This window comes from Erinaceus europaeus, chromosome 5 (assembly GCF_950295315.1).
Source record: "Erinaceus europaeus chromosome 5, mEriEur2.1, whole genome shotgun sequence".
NCBI classification, from domain to species: Eukaryota; Metazoa; Chordata; class Mammalia; order Eulipotyphla; family Erinaceidae; genus Erinaceus; species Erinaceus europaeus.
The window spans coordinates 46299744-46322370 of NC_080166.1; the positions used below are offsets into that span (position 1 = coordinate 46299744).

A 22627-nucleotide genomic window follows, 5' to 3' on the forward strand; every position below is an offset into this window, starting at 1 on the left:
TTAAAGTATTTTTTTAAATATTTATTTATTTATTCTCTTCTGTTGCCCTTGTTGTTTTATTGTTATGGTTACTGATGTCGTCACTGTTGGATAGGACAGAGTAAATAGAGAGAGGAGGAAGAGACAGAGAAGGGGAGAGAAAGACAGACACCTACAGACCTGCTTCACCACCTGTGAAGTGACTCCCCTGCAAGTGAGGAGCCAGGGGTTCAAACCATGATCCTCATGCCGGTCCTTGCACTTTGCACCATAAAGTATTTTTTTAATGCATCAAATTTTATTTTATTTTTTATCTTTTTATAGGGGGGTTAATGGTTTATAGTATAGTTGTTGACACATGGGTACAATTTCTAATTTCCTGAGACAGGTATTGAAGTATTTCATAACAGAACTAAGGCATTATTTATCTCTTTCAGTTCTTTGAGATTTGTACTGAAGATAAATAACAACTGGGGATAAAATGTTGACGTGTTAGAGCAAAGCAAGTAGCACCAACTAGGTATTAAGCTCCTCTCATACTAAAAATTAGAATATCCTTGATGAAATACTAAAAATATTAACTCTAAACCACAGAATACACACACACACACACACACACACACACACACACACACACACACACACACGGTGGGAAGAGAGAGAGAAGAGCACTTCTACTGCCTAGCTAAGTACAATGGTTATTCAGAGGGCTTGGTTTTCCAAATCAAAGGTACTTGTGCAGTGCCAGGTGGTGCCCAGACTTTAACAGCATGGGGGGAAAGGAGAGTCTCTTCAACAAATGGTGTTGGAAAAATTGGGTTGAAACATGCAGAAGAATGAAACTGAACCATTACATTTCATCAGACACAAAAGTAAATTCCAAATACAAATAGAGAAAAATCAAATCAAATACAAATAGAGAAAAATATTGGCAGTACTCTTTTCTATCTAAATTTTATAGGCATCTTCAGTGATACGAATCCAATTGCATGGAAGATTAAAACAAAAGTAAACCAATGGAACTACACCAAATTAAAAATCTGCACAGCAAAAGAAACCACTACCCAAAGAGACATCTTACAGAATGGGAGATCTTTACATGCCATACATCAGACAAGAGGCTAATAACCAAAGTATATAAAGAGCTCACCAAACTCAGCAACAAACAAAATATGACCCCATCTAAAAATGGGGAAAGGATATGAATAGAATATTCACCAAAGAAGAGAAAGGGCCAACAGACATATGAAAAAATGCTCCAAGTCATTGATGCTTAAAGAAATAGAAATGAAGACAACAATGAGATACCACTTCACTCTGTGAGAATGTCAAATATCAGAAAAAGTAGCAGCAACAAATGCTGGAGAGGTTGTGGGGGCAAAGTATCCCTCCTGCATTGCAAGTGGGAGTGTCAATTGGTCCAACCCCTGTGGAGAGCAGTCTGGAGAACTCTCAAAACCCTCTCCTGGGGTTATAGCCTAAAAAATCAAATATGCTCATTCAAGGGGGGAAAAAAAAAAGTGTGTATACCAAAAAAAAAAAAAGTTCATAGCAGCACAATTTGTAATGGCCAAAACCCAGGTGTCTAATGAGTTGTGTTGTATATACACCACAGAATACTACTCAGCTACTAAAAACTGTGAATTCACCTTCACCTAATCTTGGATGGAGCTTGAAGGAATCATGCAAAGTGAGACATGCTAGAAAGAGAAGGATGAATGTGGGATGATCTCACTCTCAGGCAAAAGTTGAAAATTAAGGACAGAAGTGAAAACACAAAGGAGAACTTGGACTGGAGCTGGTGTATTGTACCAAAGTAAAGGATTCTGGTGAGGAGTTCAGGTCCTGTAACATGATGGCAGAGGAGGATCTAGGTGAAGGTTAGAATGTTATGCATAAAACTGAGAGAGATGTTGCATGTGTACCAACTACGGTATTTACTGTTGACTGTAAACCATTAACCCCCACCAATAAAAAATAAAAAAGCTATCATTTCTGATGCATGACATTCTCACAAGAGTGAAATGGTTTCTCATTATTGTCTTTATTTTTATTCTCTGACAATCAATGATTTACAGTATTTTTCAGGTATCTGTTGGCCTTTTGCATCTCTTCTTTGGTGAATTAGCAAAGGTGTGGAGAATTGGAGCCCTTATGAATTGCTGATGATGTAGAATGGCAGATAGTGTGAAAATGGTAATTTCTCAAAAAAAAAATTAAACTTATAATTATGATATGATCCAGAATTTCCACTTGGTGACATGTAGCCTAAGAATTAAAAGCATCAGTTCAAATATATGTACACCAATGACCATGGCAGCACTACCCAAAATAGCCAAAAGATGAAAGCAACCCACATGTTCACTGATGGATGGACAATGGACACATAAAATGTGTTCCATTCACATGATTCAGCTCTAAAAGAAGAGGAGATTTTGATATATACTACATGATTGAAGCTTAACAATACTAAGCTAGATGAAATAGCCAAGCAACAGAGGACAAATATAGAACAATTCTGCTTGTAAGACTATCTGGAATATTCAAACACATGGACACAGAAACAGTCATTAACTGGAACTGAGAAGGAAAGTAATGAAGTGTTATTAACGAATGAGTACAGAGATTCAGTTCTGGACAAGAAGTTCTGGGGCTGGACAGTGATAATATCACTATTATAATGACATGAATATGTTTCACGCCAATGAATTATTCTCTTAAAATGACTAAAATGGTAAATTTAAGCTACATATATTTTACCATAATAAAAACTGACATTAAAACAAAACTCAGTTCCTTCTTGCTGATATTTTTGGAGGGATTTTTCAGACAACAGTTTTTTGTGTTTTTTTCCCCTCCAGGGTTATTGCTGTGGCTGGGTGTCTGCACTATGAATCCACTGCTCCTGGAGGCCATCTTTTTTCCAATGCTGTTGCTGTTATTGTTGTTGTTGCTGTTGTTGTTGGGATAAGACAGACATTGCGAGAGGAGGGGAAGGCAGAAAGGGAGAGAAAGATAGATACCTGCAGGCCTTCTTCACTGCTTATGAAGCGACCTCTCTGCAGGTGGGTAGCCGGGGACTCGAACCAGGACCCTTGAGATTAGTACTATGTGTGCTTAACCTGGTGCTATTACCGCCCCGCACCCTAGACAACTGTTTTTACTAACAATATTATTCATAGACTGGAGAAATAGCTCAGGATGTGGATTCCATAGGTTCCAGGTTCAGGTCCTGGCACCAGAGTTGAATGGTGCTCTGGTCTCTTTTGTTCATAAAAATAAAATAATAATTTTTAAGTCAAAAATTATTGTTTTTAAACAAAATGATGAGCCCTTTCAATTACTCCACTTTTCATTTTATGTATGATAAATATAACCCACATAAACAGAAACTCTGATATTCAGTAATTTTTGGGAACTCAGGGGGGTGACTGTTTCAGCTGACATTTACACTCTTAATTTTTTTTTTTTCCTATTTCTTTATTCTAGTGCACCGCTCAGCTCTCACTTCTGGTGGTTTAGAGGACTGAACCTGGGACCTCACAAATTCATGAAAGTCTGTTACATAAAGTACTGTAAGATTTCTCCTTACACTCTTTTTTTTACACCTGCATTATGTAAATATCTTTGTGGGTATAACTTCATTTGACAGTTGGTAGTCCGAAGACTACCTCCCTTGTGCCTCCCAAAAAGGGTAGTTTTAAATATGATGATAAATAAATAATCATCTCATTAACTCTGTATAACTATCACCCCTGAAACTAAGTTCTATGCCACACAAAGCCCCACACTGAGAAGTGGCAAAGTACCGCACACAAAAGGATCAAGTGCCGCTGTTCCAAAGTAGTTCTTATAAGCATCTAGCAAGAAACAGACATTACTTTTTAATTTGTTTTGTCCATTGGTGCCTGATTCAGATTTATAGCTTAAGGCTAGATTTGGGGATAGGGGTGGTAGAAGCACTGTTTGGGAGAGCCTCACTCCAAAGGCGCTTTGTGCAAAGAATTTAATTCTTTCACTATCTTATTACTGGTCTGTTGAAGAGGGGTGTGGTTGAGGAGCTAGGAGCAAGCCAAAACAGCAGCTGAGCTATCCAAAAACGTGCCCAAGCAATTATTTGCTCCATTTTGGGCCAAGTCAATTTGCCCCGGCAAAAGGACGAATGTTTTATGGGGAGCAGGTAAATCAAAAGGTAATTAGAAAGCATGGACAGGAACATGCCGCAAAACCCTAGCGCTTTCACTTTGCGCGGACGTTAAGTGACTGGCATGCTAATGACGTGCATGAGGGGCAGAGAATGATTATTCCTGAGTCTGCAGCTGAGGCGCTTTCACCGAGAGGTTGGCCGTTCCGGATGGGGGGCGAAAGTCAAAAGATGGTCTTATCTGCGCCATCTTTCTGCATGCATTTCGATCGGGCCTGTGACCAGTCTCCTTGACTGCAGCTGAGACAGTCCCTAACAAAGGCGGAAGGGATGTCTTCCCGAGGGATCAGGGGAGGGGGAAATGGCCTCAGGTCACCACGCCAGGTGTCCCTCAGGACAGACTGGGCCGGCTGTGGGGAGGGGAGGCCAGATGGGGGCACCTGGGTGTGGGAGGGCAAGGCTGGGCCGGAACGCCCGGCACTGCGGGGCAGCAGACCCCGCCCAGCCCACGGTCAAGGTGAACCCACGCACGGGGGTACCTGCGGAGGCCTCGCACAGCCGAAAGGCACCGGGCGATCATGGGAGCGCAGAAAGGCAGGCGGCGGCGGGCGCGCAGTCCTCGGGTTTGGGCTGAAGGAACCTGGGCGCCGGGCAGCCGCGAGGCGGCCTAGAGGAGGAAGCAACAGCTGCAGCGACGGCGGCGGCCAGCCCTGCCCGCGCCCTCCCACGTGTGGCAGCCCCACGCCGGCGCCCATTTCGGCCCCGCCCCGCGCTCCGCCCCGCACTCCGCTCCGCCCCCCTCCACGCCCCGCCCCGGGGGCGGTGCTGGCGAAGCCCAGCAGCCAGGAGCGCAGCGCACAACGAGGTGGGCCGCGGGGGCGGTGGACATTTGGGAGCCGGGCAAGTTTGGGCGACCGCTGGCAGTGCTGTGATCCGGAGTTAGGCTCTAAGCCTGAGGACCAAGGGGTGGGCGGACCGATTTACGGACGCCCGCGGGCCCGCTGCCGCCGTCTTGCGTCCTCTTGCCTGGTAAGGGGCTTCTGTCCGGGAAAGGTGCGTCTCCCACCGCCCCCAGACGGGGCCTGCACGGCGCACCCGCGACAAACCCGGCCAGGCCGGCGCCAGGCCCGGGCACCCAAGGGAGGGAGAAGGAGGTGATGTGCTCTAGGGAGAGGACGGGGGAGAAGCCTGGAGGAGGTTGGACATCTTTTTTTATTTTTTCCTGCGACCCTCTGGAGCCCCCCATTCTTTTAAATCATCTGCTCGAGGGGCCTTCTTTGGTACTTGCAACCCCGTGGCCTGAGGCTGGGCTCGTAGGTTACTGAAAAACACAAATAATAAACATCTTTGGGGCGGGTACCACACCCTGGCTTGAATTAGGGAACCTGGGGAGCAGATGGATGATGCGATCTAGTGGAAATAAGCCATTAATGCCGACTGGCCCTGCGCCACTGTAGTATATTCCCTGTGAATGGAACATGACCAGGAGCTTCCAGCTTGTCCATGAGAGTACAGTTACTGCAGAGAGCACTGGTTTGTAGTATCCATCGATTTAGGCAGTGATTACTTGACATGGCTGATGATTCAATAAAAATACCATTTTTATTAAAAATGACATTCAGTGATTGAATAACCTGTCATTAATGTATTTCCTGATCAAATAACTGTCTCAGCCCACAAAAGTAGGCGGAGTGTAAATTATGGATACATTCGTCTTTTTAATTTCATGAAAGAGAGGAAGATGTTCATCATGGATAAGCTTCTGAGTCAGCAGTGTGAAAAACTCCCTCAACTCAGTATGGAGGCTTTTAGGGATTTCTTCATCTGTGGCCTTCTCTGTACCATATATACTATTACAATATCATACGATGGGGTAACACAACATACAGAGTGAGACTCAAGCTTAGATGTGTTGAGGAAAATTTTTCTTTTGCAAGATTTAATATAATCTGATACCACTGGGAATAAATGAAAAAATATAAAACATTGTCATGACAATACTTTGTGCTATTCTGACTCCTTAAAAAAGACAAAGTAATAACAGTTTTTTTTAAATTACTTTAAATATAATTTTTAGCCCTGATGCTTTAAAATAATGTAGTATAGTATCTTGATTTTTTTTTTCTTACCAAGGGAAAGTGTTTCAACTTCTAAGATGTCATCTATCAAACATCTAGTTTATGCAGTTATTCGTTTCTTACGGGAGCAAAGCCAGATGGATGCTTATACCGCTGATGAACAAGAAAGTTTGGAAGGTAGGCACCTGCTCTTTATATTCATTCATCTTCTGATTCTAAACGAAGACAAAATGTTATGATCTATTATGACAAAAATAAGACGACTTTGTTGCTCTTTCGTTTTTTACTGTCTTTATTTATTTATTTATTATTGCATAGAGACAGAAAAATTGAGAGGGGAAAAGGAGATAGGGAAAAAAAAAAACAGAGAGACACCTGCAGCCCTGCATCTCCACTGGTGAAGCTTTCCCCTTGCAGGTTTGGTCCAGGGGCTTGAACCTGGGTTCTTGAGCACTGTAATGTGTGCACTTAACCAGGTGCACCACCACCTGCCACCACCCCTTGTTGCTCTTTCAAGAGGAAAGGCCTAATGGGTCATTTATGCTTCTACTCTCTGAGATTTGTTTTGATAAATAACAAGTTAAGACATTCACTATTGGGAGTCCAGTGATAGCGCAGCGGGTTAAGCGCAGGTGGCATAAAGCAAGTTGATCCCAGTTCGAGCCGGGCTCCCCACCCGCAGGGGAGTCACTTCACAAGTGGTGAAGTAGATCTGCAGGTGTCTATCTTTCTCTCCCCCCTCTGTCTTCCTCTCCTTTTTCCATTTCTGTCCTATCTAACAACAACATCAATAATAACTACAACAATAAAACAAGGGCAACAGAAGGGAATAAATAAATATTATAAAAAAAGAGGTTCACTATTCAGTTATTGACCAATAGCTATGTGTTAATTTATGCTATTCAGAATATACTGTTCAATTGAAGAGCTTTTTTTTTTTCTTCAGTCATTGTCAAGTTAATATTCCCATGTAACCAGATAAATTAAGTACCACAACAGATAATATGGGCCAAAGTTGAGAACAAAATTTTGGCTCTTAGTCTGAACATTTTGTTGTCTCTTCCTAATGATAAATATCCAGTTTAGATTCAACATTAAAAAAAAAAAAACCCAAAAAACTTAGTCATAACTAAAGAACTGTATAAAAGTCTAATAATCACACCACTACTAAACTCTAACAACTTCCATTTTGAGGACTTGAAAAGAGAGAGTCTCACCTTTGTATTATATAAGTTTTAAATATTGGATTTGGTAATCTGTAACACAGAGCAAGATTTAGATAATAATAGCAACACTTGTTTCCTTGATACCATCTTTGTTTTTTGTGTTTAGGCATTATCAAAATTAAATTCAGGATAACTGTGATAAAATTTAATTCAAAGTGAAGCTTGCAGAAGTTAATGAGCCTGGCTTCCTTGTGTCTGAAAGACTTAATTAAGACTTAATTATTGCCATGTCACTGCATTTGAGACACTTTAATAAATAGCAGTACGATTTGAATTTTTCATCTGAAGCTGTTTCACCTTTAGAGACTCATCTGTTATTTTCAAGAAGCACTTTCCTTGTGAACGCACTTTTAGAAGATAGATACGACAGTTAGGCATTTGCTCTAAATCTGCCTGCAGTCTGCTGAGATGAGGCCTTTCCAGGAGACAGTGAGAGGAACAGGTGATACACAGTTGGAGAACACTGAAATCCCTTCATTTAATTTTGAGGTCTTTTTCTTCACGATGGCTAGACTATGAACATAAAGGCAACTAGCTATTTAAATAGAGTTTTCTGATTTTCCGTAGCAAACAGAAAATGTTTCTTTTCTAATAAAAAAAAAACCAGTATGATACTTTGAAAGGCAAGGAAAAAATTGAGTTTTTTTTTTTTTTTTTTTTCATAACCAAGATGTTATGTGCTATTTTTAGGATGGTATTCAGCCAAAAATATGTGCCTTCATCTGTTTCTTATATATGGCAGCCAGCAATTGTGCCAATTGTTTTTGACCAAACCTCTATTTTTGACTCTGAGTCTAATTTAATTGAATTATGAAATCATGTGGAGATGGCTACCCACCTTCTAGACATTTAAAAAGCCCCAGGAAAGGAGCCTAAGCTCCAGTACCAGCTTCACTACTGTGATGAAGCTGGTATATTGTCAGCTTTGCATTGTGTCATCAGTTCACATCACCCAGTCCAACTAATTGCTGTCATCTACTGACATCTGTTTCATGTTTTGACTTTTGAGACTCCTGTTCACTGTCAGTCTTTCTAGCACAACTCCTCTCTCCTCTCTCTGTTCTTTGCAATTGTAATATACTCAAAGATGTTCTTCTAGTTCTCTCAGCACTCAATCCCTTTACTTTCTCTCCTCCTGTAATCTCAGCCACTAGACACGCCAACAATTCTTTGGTTGTACCAGTTCCTCCATATTGGCTAATCCTTTGCTTTTTCACACTCCTCTTCTTACCCAGCTTAAATTCCATGGCTGATTATTAAAATCACTTCCTTTATATATGCTTTTCTTTCTTAGGAAAATCTACTCCCCCCACTTAGTGTATACCTGTATCATATGACTATGTGGATGGAATAAAGCACACAACTGTGATGACTGGTCCCATTTTAAGATCATGACCATGAATCTCAGGTGGATCTTTAATAACAGGCAGTAGTGTCTATTCCAAGTTCATTCACAGTTTAACACTTTCTCAAACCCTCAGATTCCTCTCTTATACTCAATTTTAGTTAATGACCTTAGTTACTACTTCACCAAGAAAACTGAATAAGAAGATGAATTCCACAGACTTACCTTTATTCCTCTACTCACCCATGAGCATCTATACCCACCTACTGCCATATGCTCTGAACTGGATGTTTGTCTCCTCCCAGAATTCATATGTTGAAACTTAATGACAAATATGCTGGCATTAGGAGATAGAGCACATATGGTTGGCATTTATGCCATTTATAAGAGATGTTCCAGAGAATTCCATCACCCTTTCTACCATGTGAAGACCCACCTAGAAGGTGTCAACTTTTAGAAAAGTGGAACCTTAACCAAACATTGACCTGTTAGTGCCATGATCTTGAAATTTCCCAGCCTCCAGCACTATGAAAAACAGTTACTTAGGGCAGGGGAGATAGCATAATGGTTATGCAAAAGGACTTTCATGGGAACAGATAGTGGCACACCTGGTTGAGCATATGTGTTACAATGCACAGGAGCCCAGGTTCAAGCCCCCAGTCCCCATCTGCAGGGGGACTTGAAAGCTTTGCAGGTGGTGAACCAGTGCTGCAAGTGTCTCTCTGTCTCTCCCTCTCTATATCCCCTTTCCTCTTGATTTCTGGCTTTCTCTATCAAATAAATAAAGATAATAAATAAATAAATAAATAAATGAAAAGGACTTTTCGTGCCTGAGGCTTCAAAGCCTCAGGCCTCAGGTTCAGGTCACCCACACCATGATAAGCCAGAGCTGAGCAGTGCTCTGATCTCTCTCTGTATCTTTCTTTCCATGTCTGTTTCATGAAAAAAAAAATTGTCTAAGGTTTTTATACAACACCAGTCTCTGTTTTATTATAGCAGTTTAAGCAGACTAAAATATCATAGATGAGCTATGATTCTAAATGGAATTCATAGGTTTCTATCTAGGACATAGCCGTAATGATTCTATCTTTCTTATTTACTTTTCTTCCAACATCAGAATCACTTTATTGAATCTATCCTCTTTTATCTCATGTCAGCATGTTTTCACTCTCTACCAGATCTTTTCCATCAAACTAGAGCAAGCTAAAGCCATTTTTTTAATTAATTAATTTATTTATTTATTTATTTATTTATTTAAGAAAGGATAAATTAACAAAACCATAGGGTAGGAGGGGTACAACTCCACACAATTCCCACCACCAATTCTCCATATCCCACCCCCTCCCCTGATAGCTTTCCCATTCTCTATCCCTCTGGAAGCATGGACCCAGGGTCGTTGTGGGTTGCAGAAGGTAGACGGTCTGGCTTCTGTAATTGCTTCCCCGCTGAACATGGGCATTGAGCTAAAGCCATTTTGCTGCTGTGTTAGTAAGGAAAGAAAAACCAATCCTTGCCAGAGTGATTATGTGGAGTTTGTACCTTCTTGCTATGTTTGCATGTTTTGTTTTCTTCCCATACCCAAAAGATGTCCACATGGCATTCTTGGAGAATCTAAATCCTCCCAGATGTGAGTGAGTGTGTGTGTGTCTTGCAATAGAAGGACATTGTTTTTAGGGTTGTATCTTACTTTGTTTGGGTCCTGGGCTACTGGGTTAGACTCTGGACACTTGCAGCATTCAACTGGAATAAATAAGATGGAAAATGAATGAAAGAATAGAGATTATTATTAGAAAGAAGTGTTTGTTGGAATTTATTTAGAACTTTAATGATTTTTTTGCTTGTTTGTTTGTTTTTTGTGGCTAGAATTATGTCCTAGGAACTTAGCTCTTGTTATTATCAGGCTGTGGTAAAGTTGGTTTTGTTACACATAGTTCTTAAAAGTTGTACTTTTCAAGAACCTATTGCAAATGTTAAGTATTTTGTGTATCCTATTAGGCTTTTCAAAATATGTCCTACCACCACCAGTCCCATTGTTCAGATGGAAACATAATTTACAGAAATTAAGTAGCGGGCAGAGGTAGATAGCATTTTATGCCTGAGGCTCCAAAGTCCCAGGTTCAAGCCCCCCCCCCCCCCCAAGCCAGAGCTGAGCTGTGCTCTGGTAAAAAAAAAAAAAAAAAGAAGAAAAGAAAAGAAAGAAATTAGTAGGCTAAGGACATAGCAAGTAAGTGGAATTAGATAGCATTCAAATTTATTTCTGCCTGGCATTAAAGTGTTGTTTGTTCCGTACCTTTATCTTAAAATGCGAGAGAGAACATATAGTGACTTTAAATACAATCCATCTCCACATGCTATTTCCAAGTGGTTTTTTATTGAGTGCAGACTTTAGGAGTCATTTAGAAGTCATCCACTTAGGGTCCATCTAGGACTCCTGACTGACAACATGAGTGGGATCAAATCAAAAGGAAACTTGAAATAAATACAGAAGAGTGACTGGTATATGTGCATGTATGTATTTCACTATCTTAGCCATGTGATTATTGGATGTCAAGCGTGGGAGAACGGAAGAATTTTGATGGCATGGAGCGTGGACAATTAGAAGTAGAATGTATCAACAACTGTACTGCAAACCATTATACCCTTCGTCCCCAATAAAATGTTTTTAAAAATGATCTGTAGGGGAGTCGGACGGTAGTGCAGCGGGTTAAGTGCAGGTGGAGCAAAGCGCAAGGACTGGCGTAAGGATACTGGTTCAAGCTCCTGGCTCCCCACCTACCGGGGAATAGCTTCACAGGCAGTGAAGCGGGTCCGCAGGTGTCTTTCTCTCTCACCCTCTGTCTTCCCCTCCTCTCTCAATTTCTCTCTGTCCTATCCAACAACAACGACATCAATAATAACCACAATAATAAAACAAGGACAACAAAAGGGAATAAATAAATAAATATAAATTTAAAAAAATATATTAAAAAATTATCTGTATCGGGACTGGGTGGTGGCACACCTGATTGAGTGCACATGTTATAGTGCACAAGGACCCAGGTTCGATCCCCTGGTCCCCACTTGCAGGTGGAAAGCTTCACGAGTGGTGAAGCAGGGCTGCAGGTGTCTCTCCATCTCTCTCCCTCTCTCTCTCTCTCCCCTTCTCAATTTCTGGCTATCCAAAAAAATATCTATACAAAAAAATAAAGATAAAAGTTTTTTTAAAAATGATCTGTATCTATACATAAAGAACTCTTGTAAAGCAATTAAAAAGATAAACTCAGTAGAAGAATGAATGATGACTATCAGAACATACTTCACAGAAGAGTTAAACCAAATGATACAAAATATATGAAAATGAGAACATGAAAAAAATTTTCATAGCTTTTCTATCCTATTGAGTATGGGTATTGCATAAGAAGACAATGAATGAGTTTCATTTATTTCCCATTTTCAATTAAAGAAAAAATCCAGCTTAGGTACCAGGCAGTGACACACCCAGTAGAGTACACTGTTACCATGAACAAGGACCTGGGTTCAAGTATCTGGGGAGATGATGTCATGGCTAGAAAAAGGGCTAGAAAGCTGGATAAGGGAAGAGAGTGCCTCCCCAATACAGGAAAAGTGTATAAATATTGTTGACTGTAAACCCCACTGATTTGATCTGGGGCCCATATTCAGCATAGGAGCCTATGTAACCTCTGCATCCCTGTAGGTCCAAACTTGCATTCTGTGGTCGTCAGTAGGAACATTCTGAGTTGCACCAATTTCAGAACCCGTCTTCTGCAGGTGGTAGAAAGAGTATGTTATCCAACCCCTCTTCAGAGGATGGAACATTCTCTACTGTTGTTGATCCACATTGAGAGGAAGGTCCTATGGGGGCCCCCAAAGGGGTCCATTATGTTGTTCCTGATGAAGATGACTAGTGATAATGGAGAGAGGGATCTATTTGACATCTAGGCTCATCATGTTTGTGTGGAAATCCCAAGACTCCCTGACTAGGGCCCCAGCTGATGGGGTGGCCTGATAGTGACTAAAGAGTCATTGTTAAAGTATGCTAGTCTCTTGTCCTTATTCAGCATTTGTCGTCCTTACTTTGATAAGGCTAGCTTTGGAGTGACTGAGGAAAGTGTAATAGGAAGTAGGTGAGGAGGTTATCTAGGTCTAAGTAGAAACTATTTCATTAGGTACTTTAAGGTGTCTTTTTAGGTCTTTTTATTTGCTTGCTTCATTTATTGACTTACTGCAAACTATTGTGTACTCTTGCTTTAAGGTATGTATTTTCTCCTAACTTGTGGATACGTGTACATCTGCCTTATCTCATAGACCCTGGTCTTTAGGTTTTGAGGCTTTGTTAGGAAATGGACTGTTTTATTATTATTATTGTTTCATTTATGCTTTTTAAGACAAATTTTATTTATAAAATGGAAATATTGACAATACTGTAGGATAAGAGGGGTACAACTCCACATAGTTGCCACCCCCAGAACTTCATATCCCATCCCCTCCCTTGATAGCTTCCCTGTTCTTTATCCCTCTGGGAGCATGGACTCAGGATCATTACGGGGTACAGAAGGTAGAAGGTCTGGCTTCTGTAATTGCTTCCCCACTGAACATGGGTGTTGGCAATTCAATCCATACTCTCAGCCTATCTCTCTCTTTCTCTAGTGAGGCAGGGCTCTGGGAAGGCGGGGTTCCAGTACACATGGTGAGATCTGTCCAGGGAAGTCAAGTTGGCATCATGGTTTCATCTGGAATCTGGTGGCTGAAAAAGAATTAAGATATAAAGCAGAGGGAGTCAGGTGGTAGCGCAGCAGGTTAAGCGCAGGTGGCGCAAAGTACATGGACCAGCTAAGGATACCGGTTCAAGCCCCTGGCTCCCCACCTGCAGGGGAGGTGCTTCACAAATAGTGAAGCAGGTCTGCAGATGTCTCTCTCTCTCCTCCTCTCTGTCTTCCCCTCCTCTCTCCATTTCTCTCTGTCCTATCCAACAACGATGACAACAATAATAACAACAATAAAACAACAAGGGCAATGAAAGGGAATAAATAAACAAATAAATATTTTAAAAAGATATAAAGCAGAACAAATTATTGACTAATCATGAATCTAAAGGCAAGAATACTGCAGATGAAGATTTGGGGTCTCCCTTTTGGAAAAAGATAGTAGGTCTATTTTAGGTATATTCCAAGGAGCCCATGACTTTGCTAGTTTTATTCAAGTTGATAATCTTTCTCACATGAAAATTTTCAGAAATTATATTCAAGGACTTAGGACATTGGGGGCTAGTCAGATATTGTGAGCATGGTTATTGCTAGTGACTTGCTTCAACAAGAGTATCACATAACAATATATTATACTAGATAACATTTTTCTTTTTTAAAAAATATTTATTCCCTTTTGTTGCCCTTTGTTGTTTTATTGTTGTAGTTATTATTGTTATTGATGTCGTCATTGTTAGCTAAGATAGAAATGGAGAAAGAAGGGGAAGACAGAGAGGGGGAGAGAAAGACACCTTCATTGCCTGTGAAATGACCCCCCCTGCAGGTGAGGAGCCAGGGGTTCAAACTGGGGTCCTTAAACCGGTCTTTGAGCTTTGTGCCACATGCGCTTAACCCGATGCGCTACCACCCACCCCCCTTCCCCCATAACATTTTTCTTTAAGTGAAAAATAAGAAATCAAGTTTCGGGGGCTGGATTATGACTCGTCCAATAGAGTGCACACACGTTACCCTGCACACGGAACTGGGTTTAAGCCCTTGGCCCCCACCTGCAGGGGAAAGTGTCAAAAGTGGTAGATTGATGGCAATGCTGCAGGTTGCTCTCATCTCCCCTGTGCCTCGCTCACCTTCTTTATTTCCATTGCTGTCATTCTCTGTCTCTCATCCTCTATCAGGAATTTTAAAAAAAGAAAAAGGAAAAAAGGAACCACTGGGAATTGTGGAGCCATGCAGCCACTCAGCCCCACTGGTGGCAAAAAATAAACTAATCTAAAAAAGAAGTTTTCTGCCCTCAATGCTGATCTGTAAACAAATCTGTGTGTAGCTGACCCATTTAACTTTCCTAGTGGTCTATGGTCATAAGTGCTGAACTACTATAGATTGCAGTCCTGTGAGAGATAAAAAGTTTTGTTTTTTTTCTTTAAGACTGGTAATTTTTTTTCACCATTAAAATTTATTTCAAGTTGCAATCCAGTGCCTGGAGACTGTCTTTAAAATCAGCTCAGAAGATACACACTTAGCAGTTTCACAACCTTTGACCGAAATATTCACAAATTCCTTCTGTAAGGTAAGCTTCATTAATTTCTCACTGATTCTAATTTAAACATGACTATAATATTATGCCTAGGTGTTAATATTGGAAAGGCCATGTTTATTCATAACTCACCTCTTCCGGGAGATAAGATAGTCCACACAAATGCAATCTGGGAGGTAAAGCAAGTCCTTCAAATGTGCTTTGGCTTTTCATGTAAGTAGCTATTCTTACGCTTTCATCTGCTTTCATATTTAAGTATATGCCATCACCTTTTTAAGTCTTTCACAGTGTCTTGAGTATTTTTAGACTTTTAACATCTTAATTGACATTCCCTCCAAACATGGAGTGTAAGTTAAAAACACAAGTTTATAACACTTAGAAAGTAGCCATGTAGCAGTAGATTCACCAGGAACGGTATCATCACTTTGAAGCAGATCTCGTAAGTGTGGCCACTGATGGGACTCCTTAAACCAGGTCCAGCCTGCAAACCCAGACTGATCCCAGCTCCCAAGGACTGTTTATGCAGTGTCTGAATACAGGTCTCTTCAGGAAACATGGACTATATGATCCTATGAGAACGTTAGGATTAATGAGTTCAGGGCCCCATGGTTCTCTCATCACACTTGGTTGCCTCATGTGCTGCTCCTTTAGTTGCTCTAACTCTGTGTTTCAGTGTCAGTACTAGATGAGGCTCTCAGGAGAGAAACGGAAACATAGAATGTCAGCTTCATCCTGGCACGGACAGGGCTGAGAACATCACACTGACTGGGTCTAGAACTGATTGTGAAGATGTTCTTAAGAGTTGCTGAGGGGGTCAGGTGGTAGTGCAGTGGGTTAAGCGCACGTGGTGCAAAGCGCAGGGACCACGGAAGGATCCTGGTTTGACTCCCCATCTGCAGGGTCGTCGCTTCACAGACAGTGAAGCAGGTCTGCAGGTGTCTATCTTTCCCTCCCCCTCTATGTCTTCCCCTCCTCTCTCCATTTCTCTCTGTCCTATCCAACAATGACATCAATAACAATGATAATAATAACCACAACAATGGTGAAACAACCAGGGTAACAAAAGGGAAAGAATGGCCTCCAGGAGCAGTGGATTCCTGATGCAGACACGAGTCCTGGCAATAACCCTGGAGGCAAAAAAAAAAAAAAAAAAAAAACCCAGTCGATGAGGGAGTCAAGCAGTACCATAGCAGGTTAAGTCACTTGGACCGGCATAAAGATCCCGGTTCAAGCCCCTGGCTCCCCACCTGCCCAGGAGTTGCTTCACACGCGTTGAAGCAGGTCTGCAAGTGTCTTATCTTTCTTTCTCCCTCTCTGTCTTCCCCTCCTCTCTCCATTTCTCTCTGTTCTATCCAACAATGACAACAATAATAACTACAACAATAAAAAAAAAAAGGGCAACAAAAGGAAATAAATAAATAAATATATTTTTAAAAAAGTTGCTGGGAAGATCGTAATTCTTCAGCAGACTGCCCCATATTTCTCTACGTGGAACAAGAAAGTATATTCACTCATCAACAAAGGAATTCCAATGATAAGGCTAGGTTTAAGAAGAATATGTGTCTGTGTTCCCCATCAGAGAATTCCCCTTTTCTTCTCTGGTTGCTATGCTTCTTTTGTTGTTTGAGCTTGTAGACACCTTTGGGAATACTATTCCCATGACAGGGTATGACTGTGGCTAGAGTGAGCCTACTTTACTCTTAGATGCCCAAGAAGCTTGTGCCTCACATAGCTGTTGGATTTGTTCACACTTTAGCTCATCACTGACCTAGCACTGAATGAATCCAAGTTTTTTAGCAGTATTTTAGTAAAGTAGAGATTTATTTGATAGTACATTTACTAAATAAATTATATGGCATCTTTATCTAGATTTCTTTTGTAGAAGAAGGTACATAACTAAAGACAGAGTGTAGGCTTGGTCTCTTGGATCTCAAGTAAAGAGATAAAGCCTAACTCCAAGCTCCATGTGGCATAGAGAGTGTATTTAATTAAAGGGATAAGTAACCCCTGGAAAAAAGAAGGGCAGGCAAGAAGTGGGTCTACCTCCAGGGAAGAGACTTTATTTTCAGGTTTTTAAAGGTTGTCTTAGCTTCTCCCCCCCCCCCATTGTTTGTGATTGGAATAGGCAATTTTCAGCAGTGACCTCTACTTAACGATGGCTACCATTTTTGTTTCTATATTTCTTATTTTGATGCTTTGTTTAAAAATATTATTTAGTAGAGAAGAATTAAAAGTCCAAAGATAGTAGTATATATGCTTTATGTGTAATACATAGGCATATTAGCTACAAATTATGTTCTCTTGAACATAAACTTACGAACTTCACAATCAGGTTGAAAAGCAACTCAAAAACAGCTTTTCCAGTCCGTGTTATTTTTACCTGTGTACTTATGCTTGTACATACAATTAAAGAGTAGAATCATATCATAGAAGTGTTTTTGTAAATTGATTAAAACTATGGCCACGAGAAACAGTGGAGTTGTGTATAGGCATGGAGCCCCAGTGACAATCTTTGTGGAAAAAAAGTTAAAATTGTAATAACATAAAGAAATAAAACTAAATTAAAGGGCCAGTGAAATGTCTCCTTGAATAATATGTTGCTTTGCTGTTGATATGACCCAGGCTCAAGCCTGGCTTCCATAGCATTGAAAGCTTTAGTGTTGTGGTCTCTTTCACTCTATCTCTGCCTTCTCTTTCTCTATCTAAAAAATAAATAGTAATAATAAAAAGTAAATGACCTGGAGGCTGGGCAGTGTTAAGCACACATAATGCTAAGTGATAGGACCCACACAAGGATCCAGGTTCCAGGTTCAAACCCCTGCAGGATCCCTCACCTGCAGGGGTATACTTCACAAGTATCCAATAAAATGGAAAAAATAACCTCCAGGAGCAGTTGGTTCGTTGTGCCGACACAGAGCCTCAGCAATAACCATGGAGTCAAAAAATAAATAAATAAAAGTAAATAACCTGACATTGTTTTTTAAATTGATTTCACAGTTGCCCATTATCTTCCCCCAAAACCTCCATATTCATTTTTTCTAATAAAATTAAGTAAGAAAACTTTTCCCTATTTCTTGCTAGGATTGTTGGGTTTTTTATTTCATGGCTTGGAATTACAGATTCTTTCTTTCTTCCTTCTTTCTTTCTTTCTTTCTTTCTTTTGTGATTTAATAATGATTAAAAAGATTGTAAAATAACAGGTATAATTCCACACAGCTCCTGCCAACAGAGTTCTATGTCCCATCCCTTCCATTGGAAGCTTCCCTATTCTTTATCTTCTGAGAGTATGGAACAAAAGTCTTTATGGGATGCAGAAGGTGGAAGGTCTGTCTTTTTTTTAATTTATTTTTATTTTTATTTAAGAAAGAAGACATTAACAAAACTGCAGGATAGGAGGGGCACAACTCCACACAATTCCCGCCACACAATCTCCACATCCCATCCCCTCCCCAACAGCCCTCCCATTCTCCATCCCTCTGGGAGCGGGGACCCAGGGTCGCTGCCATGGGCTGCAGAAGGTGGAAGATCTGGCCTCTGTAATTGCTTCCCCGCTGAACATGGACGCTGACTGGTCAATCCACACTCCCAGTCTGCCTCTCCCCCTTCCCACCAGGGTGGGTCTCTGGGAAAGCAGAGCTCCAGGACACACTGGTGGGGTCCTCAGTCCAGGGAAGCCCACCTGGCATCCTGATGGCATCTGGAACCTGGTGGCCGAAAAGAGAGTTAACATACAAAGCGCCAAATAAACCGCCCAACAATCATGGACCCAAAGGTTGGAATTGTGGAGATGAAGTGTTGGGGGGGTACTCACTGCAAACTCTAGTGTACTACTGCTTTCAGGTATATATTTGCCCCAGTTCATGGATACGTCTGAACATTTGCTCCATCCCACAGAACCTGGTCTATATCTAGGTTTTGGGACTTTATTAGGAAGTGAACCACCTGGGATGGAATTAGAGAATACTATGAAAGGAAAGGTCTCACCCGAGTAATGAAGCTGAAGGGTTGTCATTTTACACCTGAAGTCTCTGGACACAGTCTGAGCTGAAGCATGTTGAGGTGGCAATTGTTGTGTTGATTAGGTTGCGATCAGCAGATGCAATATAATTTGATATGAATTGGGAGAGGCATGAGGGGAAGTGGGTCCTACCCTAAGGTTCCAGGACTGGGGGAAATATAGGCTCTATAGTGGAAATGTGAGGTTCCTGCTGTCTTAGGTTTCAAGAAGACAATGGATAGTTATTATTATCATCACAATATTTGGTAATTGGGTTAACTTTGAAAAGTCCCTTTGTTAGGGTTTGCTGTATAATACCCAGTATCTTGTATATAGCTGTGCCACCGGTTGCTTCTGATCTACTTGGTCTAGGCTATTGAGACAGTCTGCGTATCAAAGACACAGCCTATAAATTAAGAAGACTCAGTCTGTGTTTTAAAAACTTTGAGACATACAATCAATTTTCCCCCTCTCATATTAATTAAATAGTGATTTATTTGACTACACTTTAATAGGAGTGTACATAAACACCATTCCCACCACCAAAAGACAGTGACCCATCCCACCCACCCACCCATCCACCAGCCCAGGAAGCTGCATGTCTACCCTCCCCCTCACCAGAGGGTTTTTACTTTGGTGCCCTAGAAAGGTCTGTCTTTCGTAATTGCTTCTCCTTGTCATGGACATTGGCAGGTCAACCCATACCCCCAGGCTATTTCTATTTTTCCCTAGTGGGGTACAGCTCTAGGGAGGTGAGACTTCGGGACACATTGATGAGGTCCTCAGCCCAGAGAAGTCTGGATAGTATACAAATGATTTTCTATGATATGTGATTCATTATTACTTATTGTTCTCTGGAATGATTGTGTATCTCAATGAAATTATGTTTCTTTAATTTCAGAATAACATTCTGCCACTTTCAAATTCAGTGACTGAAGATGTGGGGAAAGCTGACCAATTAAAAGATGAAGGTGAGTATTTTTTAAAAATTTATTTCGTATGCAGTAGAGAGAGAAAGAGTGAGTGAGTCAGTGAGTGAATTTCACATGAGGGAAAGAAAGAGAGGAACCAGAGCATCATCACGGCACATATAACACCAGAAATCTCAGACAATGCAAGTTCTGGGTTTGATTAATTCAAGCTATTTGTCAGGCTGCAAAAATGAGTACTTCACAAAAGTTACTTAGTAAAAACTTACTGAGACTCTCAGAATGCAGCTGACAGTTGATACAATTCTGCTTTACACCACAGAGACTAAAGTGTCCACATGGGGTCTGCAAAACAGAAATGAGTGTGCTGGGGAAGAAGACTAGATATACAGCATGGCCTGTGGGCAGCACTGGAAGCAAGCCTGTTATAAGTAAACCTCTCAAAATTCAGAGAGGAAGGGAGATGGAGAAAGAGAGGGAAAGATACCTGCAGACCTGCTTCACCACTCATGAAGTGCCCCCTGCAAGTGGGAAGTGGAGGGGCATGTAAATTTTTAGGGTGTGTGTAACCCTCAAGTGATGCAGTATAATTTCCATTAACATTTTGCTTTTGCATCTCTCTTGGTTGAGCTCAAGTGTTATGTTGAGTAAATAAATGTCTGTCTTCCCCTCCTCTTTCGATTTCTCTCTGTCCTGTCCAATCCAACAGCAATAACAGCAATAACAACAACAATAATAACAACAACGATAAACAACAAGGGCAACAAAAGGGGAAAAGTAGCCTCCAGAAGCAGTGGATTCTTAGTGCAGGCACCAAGCCCCAGCGATAACCCTGCAGGCAAAAAAAAAAAAAAGAGAGAGAAAATAGGGATAGTGGAAAGATACTACTGCTCCATCATCCATGAAAACTCCTCCAGTGCTGTCCATGGTGATCCATGTGGTGTCAGGACTTGAACCCAGGGCCTCACTTCATAGCAAGGCATGTGCTTTGCCAGGGATGATAATTCCTGATCTTTATAGTCACTTTTGGAAGGATAGAATCAAAATTAATTTTTCTCTGTGGTAGTAGAGATTGAACTTGGGGTCTAGCATTTCTGTTATAATGTTGAGGTACTTCCCAGCTAAAATTTTTATATCCTAAGAGACAGAGAGAGATGAAGGAGGAAGAGGAAAATGGAGGGAAGGAGGAAGAAGAGAGAGACTGAAGCACCATTCCACCATCCATAGTGTTCCATCTGTCTTTTTCTTTGCTGTTCTCATGTAGTGCCAGGGATCAAGCCCATGGCTTATGCATGGATAGCATGTACTCTACTCACTGAATCATCATTCAGGTCCCTAAGTATTTGTGACTTTTGGAAGTACATTTCCAGGCCTTGCACATATATGCATGGTTTCACCACTGCAGGTTAACTTTTTCTGCTAGAGTCAAGGGAAGGAGAGATGCCGCCACATCAAAGCTTGCCCCGGGGCTGTAGTGACCCCATGTGGTATGCAGGAGGCATACACCTTGGCCAAGGACATGGCAAGTTGAGCGATTTTGCTGGGTCCAATTGAAAAAAAAAAAAAAACTTTGAGATATAATTCACATATCATGCAGCTCAATTCTTTGATTTCTATTTTTTGTTAGTGACTTAATATGGATATGCAAATTTACAAGATAACAGGGGTACAGCTCTTCACCATTCTGGTAACACCAGAGTTCTGAATCCCCATTCCCTCCATTGTAAGCCATAGCAGTTCTCTTAAGGTTGTAGATATGGGTTAACTTATTTCTACAACTATTTGTATATATTTGACCCCCCTTTTTTTCTGTGGCCCCATCTTCTGTTCTTTTCCAAATCACACATACACTTGTTTTTTTGTTTTTTTTTTCTGTTTTTTTTTTTATTTGTTTCTTTATTGGGAGATTAATGTTTTACAGTCTATAGTAAATACAGTAGTTTGTACATGCATAATATTTCTCAGTTTTCCACATAAAAATACAACCCCCACTAGGTCCTCTGTCATCCTTTTCCAGGACCAGTACTCTCCCCCCACATACCCCAGAGTCTTAGTTTGGTGCAGTACGCCAAACACACATACACTTATTACTACATCCAAATGTCCTTCCCTTTTTCCTCTTCTCTCTCTGGGTCATGATGGAGATGAAGGTGGAGTTCAGAGCCCTCTGGTCATCTTTCCCCTACTTTTTCTTCCATGCTGGAGGTACAGAAGGTATGAGTTCTGTAATTGCTTCTCTGTCACATGGGCATTGGTAGGTCAATCCATACTCCCAGCCTGTTTCTATCTTTCCCTGGTTGGGTAGGGCTCTGAAAAGGTGAGGTTCAGGGACTCATTGGTGAGGCTTAATTCTTTTTTTTTTTTTTTTTTTTTCACTAGAGCACTGTTCAGTTCTAGCTTATGGCAGTGGTGTGGGGGTGGGGAGTTGGGGGGACTTGAATCTGGAGCTTTGGAGCCTCAGGCATGAGTCTCTTTACATAACAATTATGCTCTCTACCCCTGCTTGTGAGGTTCAATCCTTTATTTTTTCTTCTTTATTTATTGGATAGAGACAGCCAGAAATCAAGAGGGTGATAGAAAGCAAGAGAGACAGAGAGACACCTGCAGCACTACTTCACCACTCGCAAAGCTTTCCCCCTGCAGGTGGGGACCAGAGGCTCAAACCCAGATCCTTGCACATTGTAATATGTGCGCT

At 41.1% G+C, this 22627-nt stretch overlaps 2 protein-coding genes across 4 annotated transcripts in view; one reads left to right on the forward strand and one right to left on the reverse strand.

The window, feature by feature from the left end:
- Positions 1-4887, reverse strand: part of NLN (neurolysin) — a 115949-nt gene extending 111062 nt beyond the window's left edge. The window contains exon 1 of the mRNA XM_007523490.3: positions 4663-4887. Within this exon, the coding sequence (XP_007523552.1) occupies positions 4663-4703 (41 nt within the window). The 5' untranslated portion in view covers positions 4704-4887. The remainder of the gene's footprint in view (positions 1-4662) is intronic.
- A 57-nt stretch (positions 4888-4944) lies between these two features.
- Positions 4945-22627, forward strand: part of SGTB (small glutamine rich tetratricopeptide repeat co-chaperone beta) — a 43396-nt gene continuing 25713 nt past the window's right edge. The window contains exons 1-4 of one of the 3 annotated variants that reach the window (XM_016188343.2): positions 4945-5152; positions 6301-6378; positions 14936-15039; positions 19905-19974. In XM_016188343.2, the coding sequence (XP_016043829.1) occupies positions 6339-6378; positions 14936-15039; positions 19905-19974 (214 nt within the window). In that variant the 5' untranslated portion in view covers positions 4945-5152; positions 6301-6338. Of the gene's footprint in view, positions 5153-6255; positions 6379-14935; positions 15040-19904; positions 19975-22627 lie in introns of those variants that run through there. The other 2 variants (XM_007523489.3, XM_060191276.1) reach the window with 2 other exon arrangements.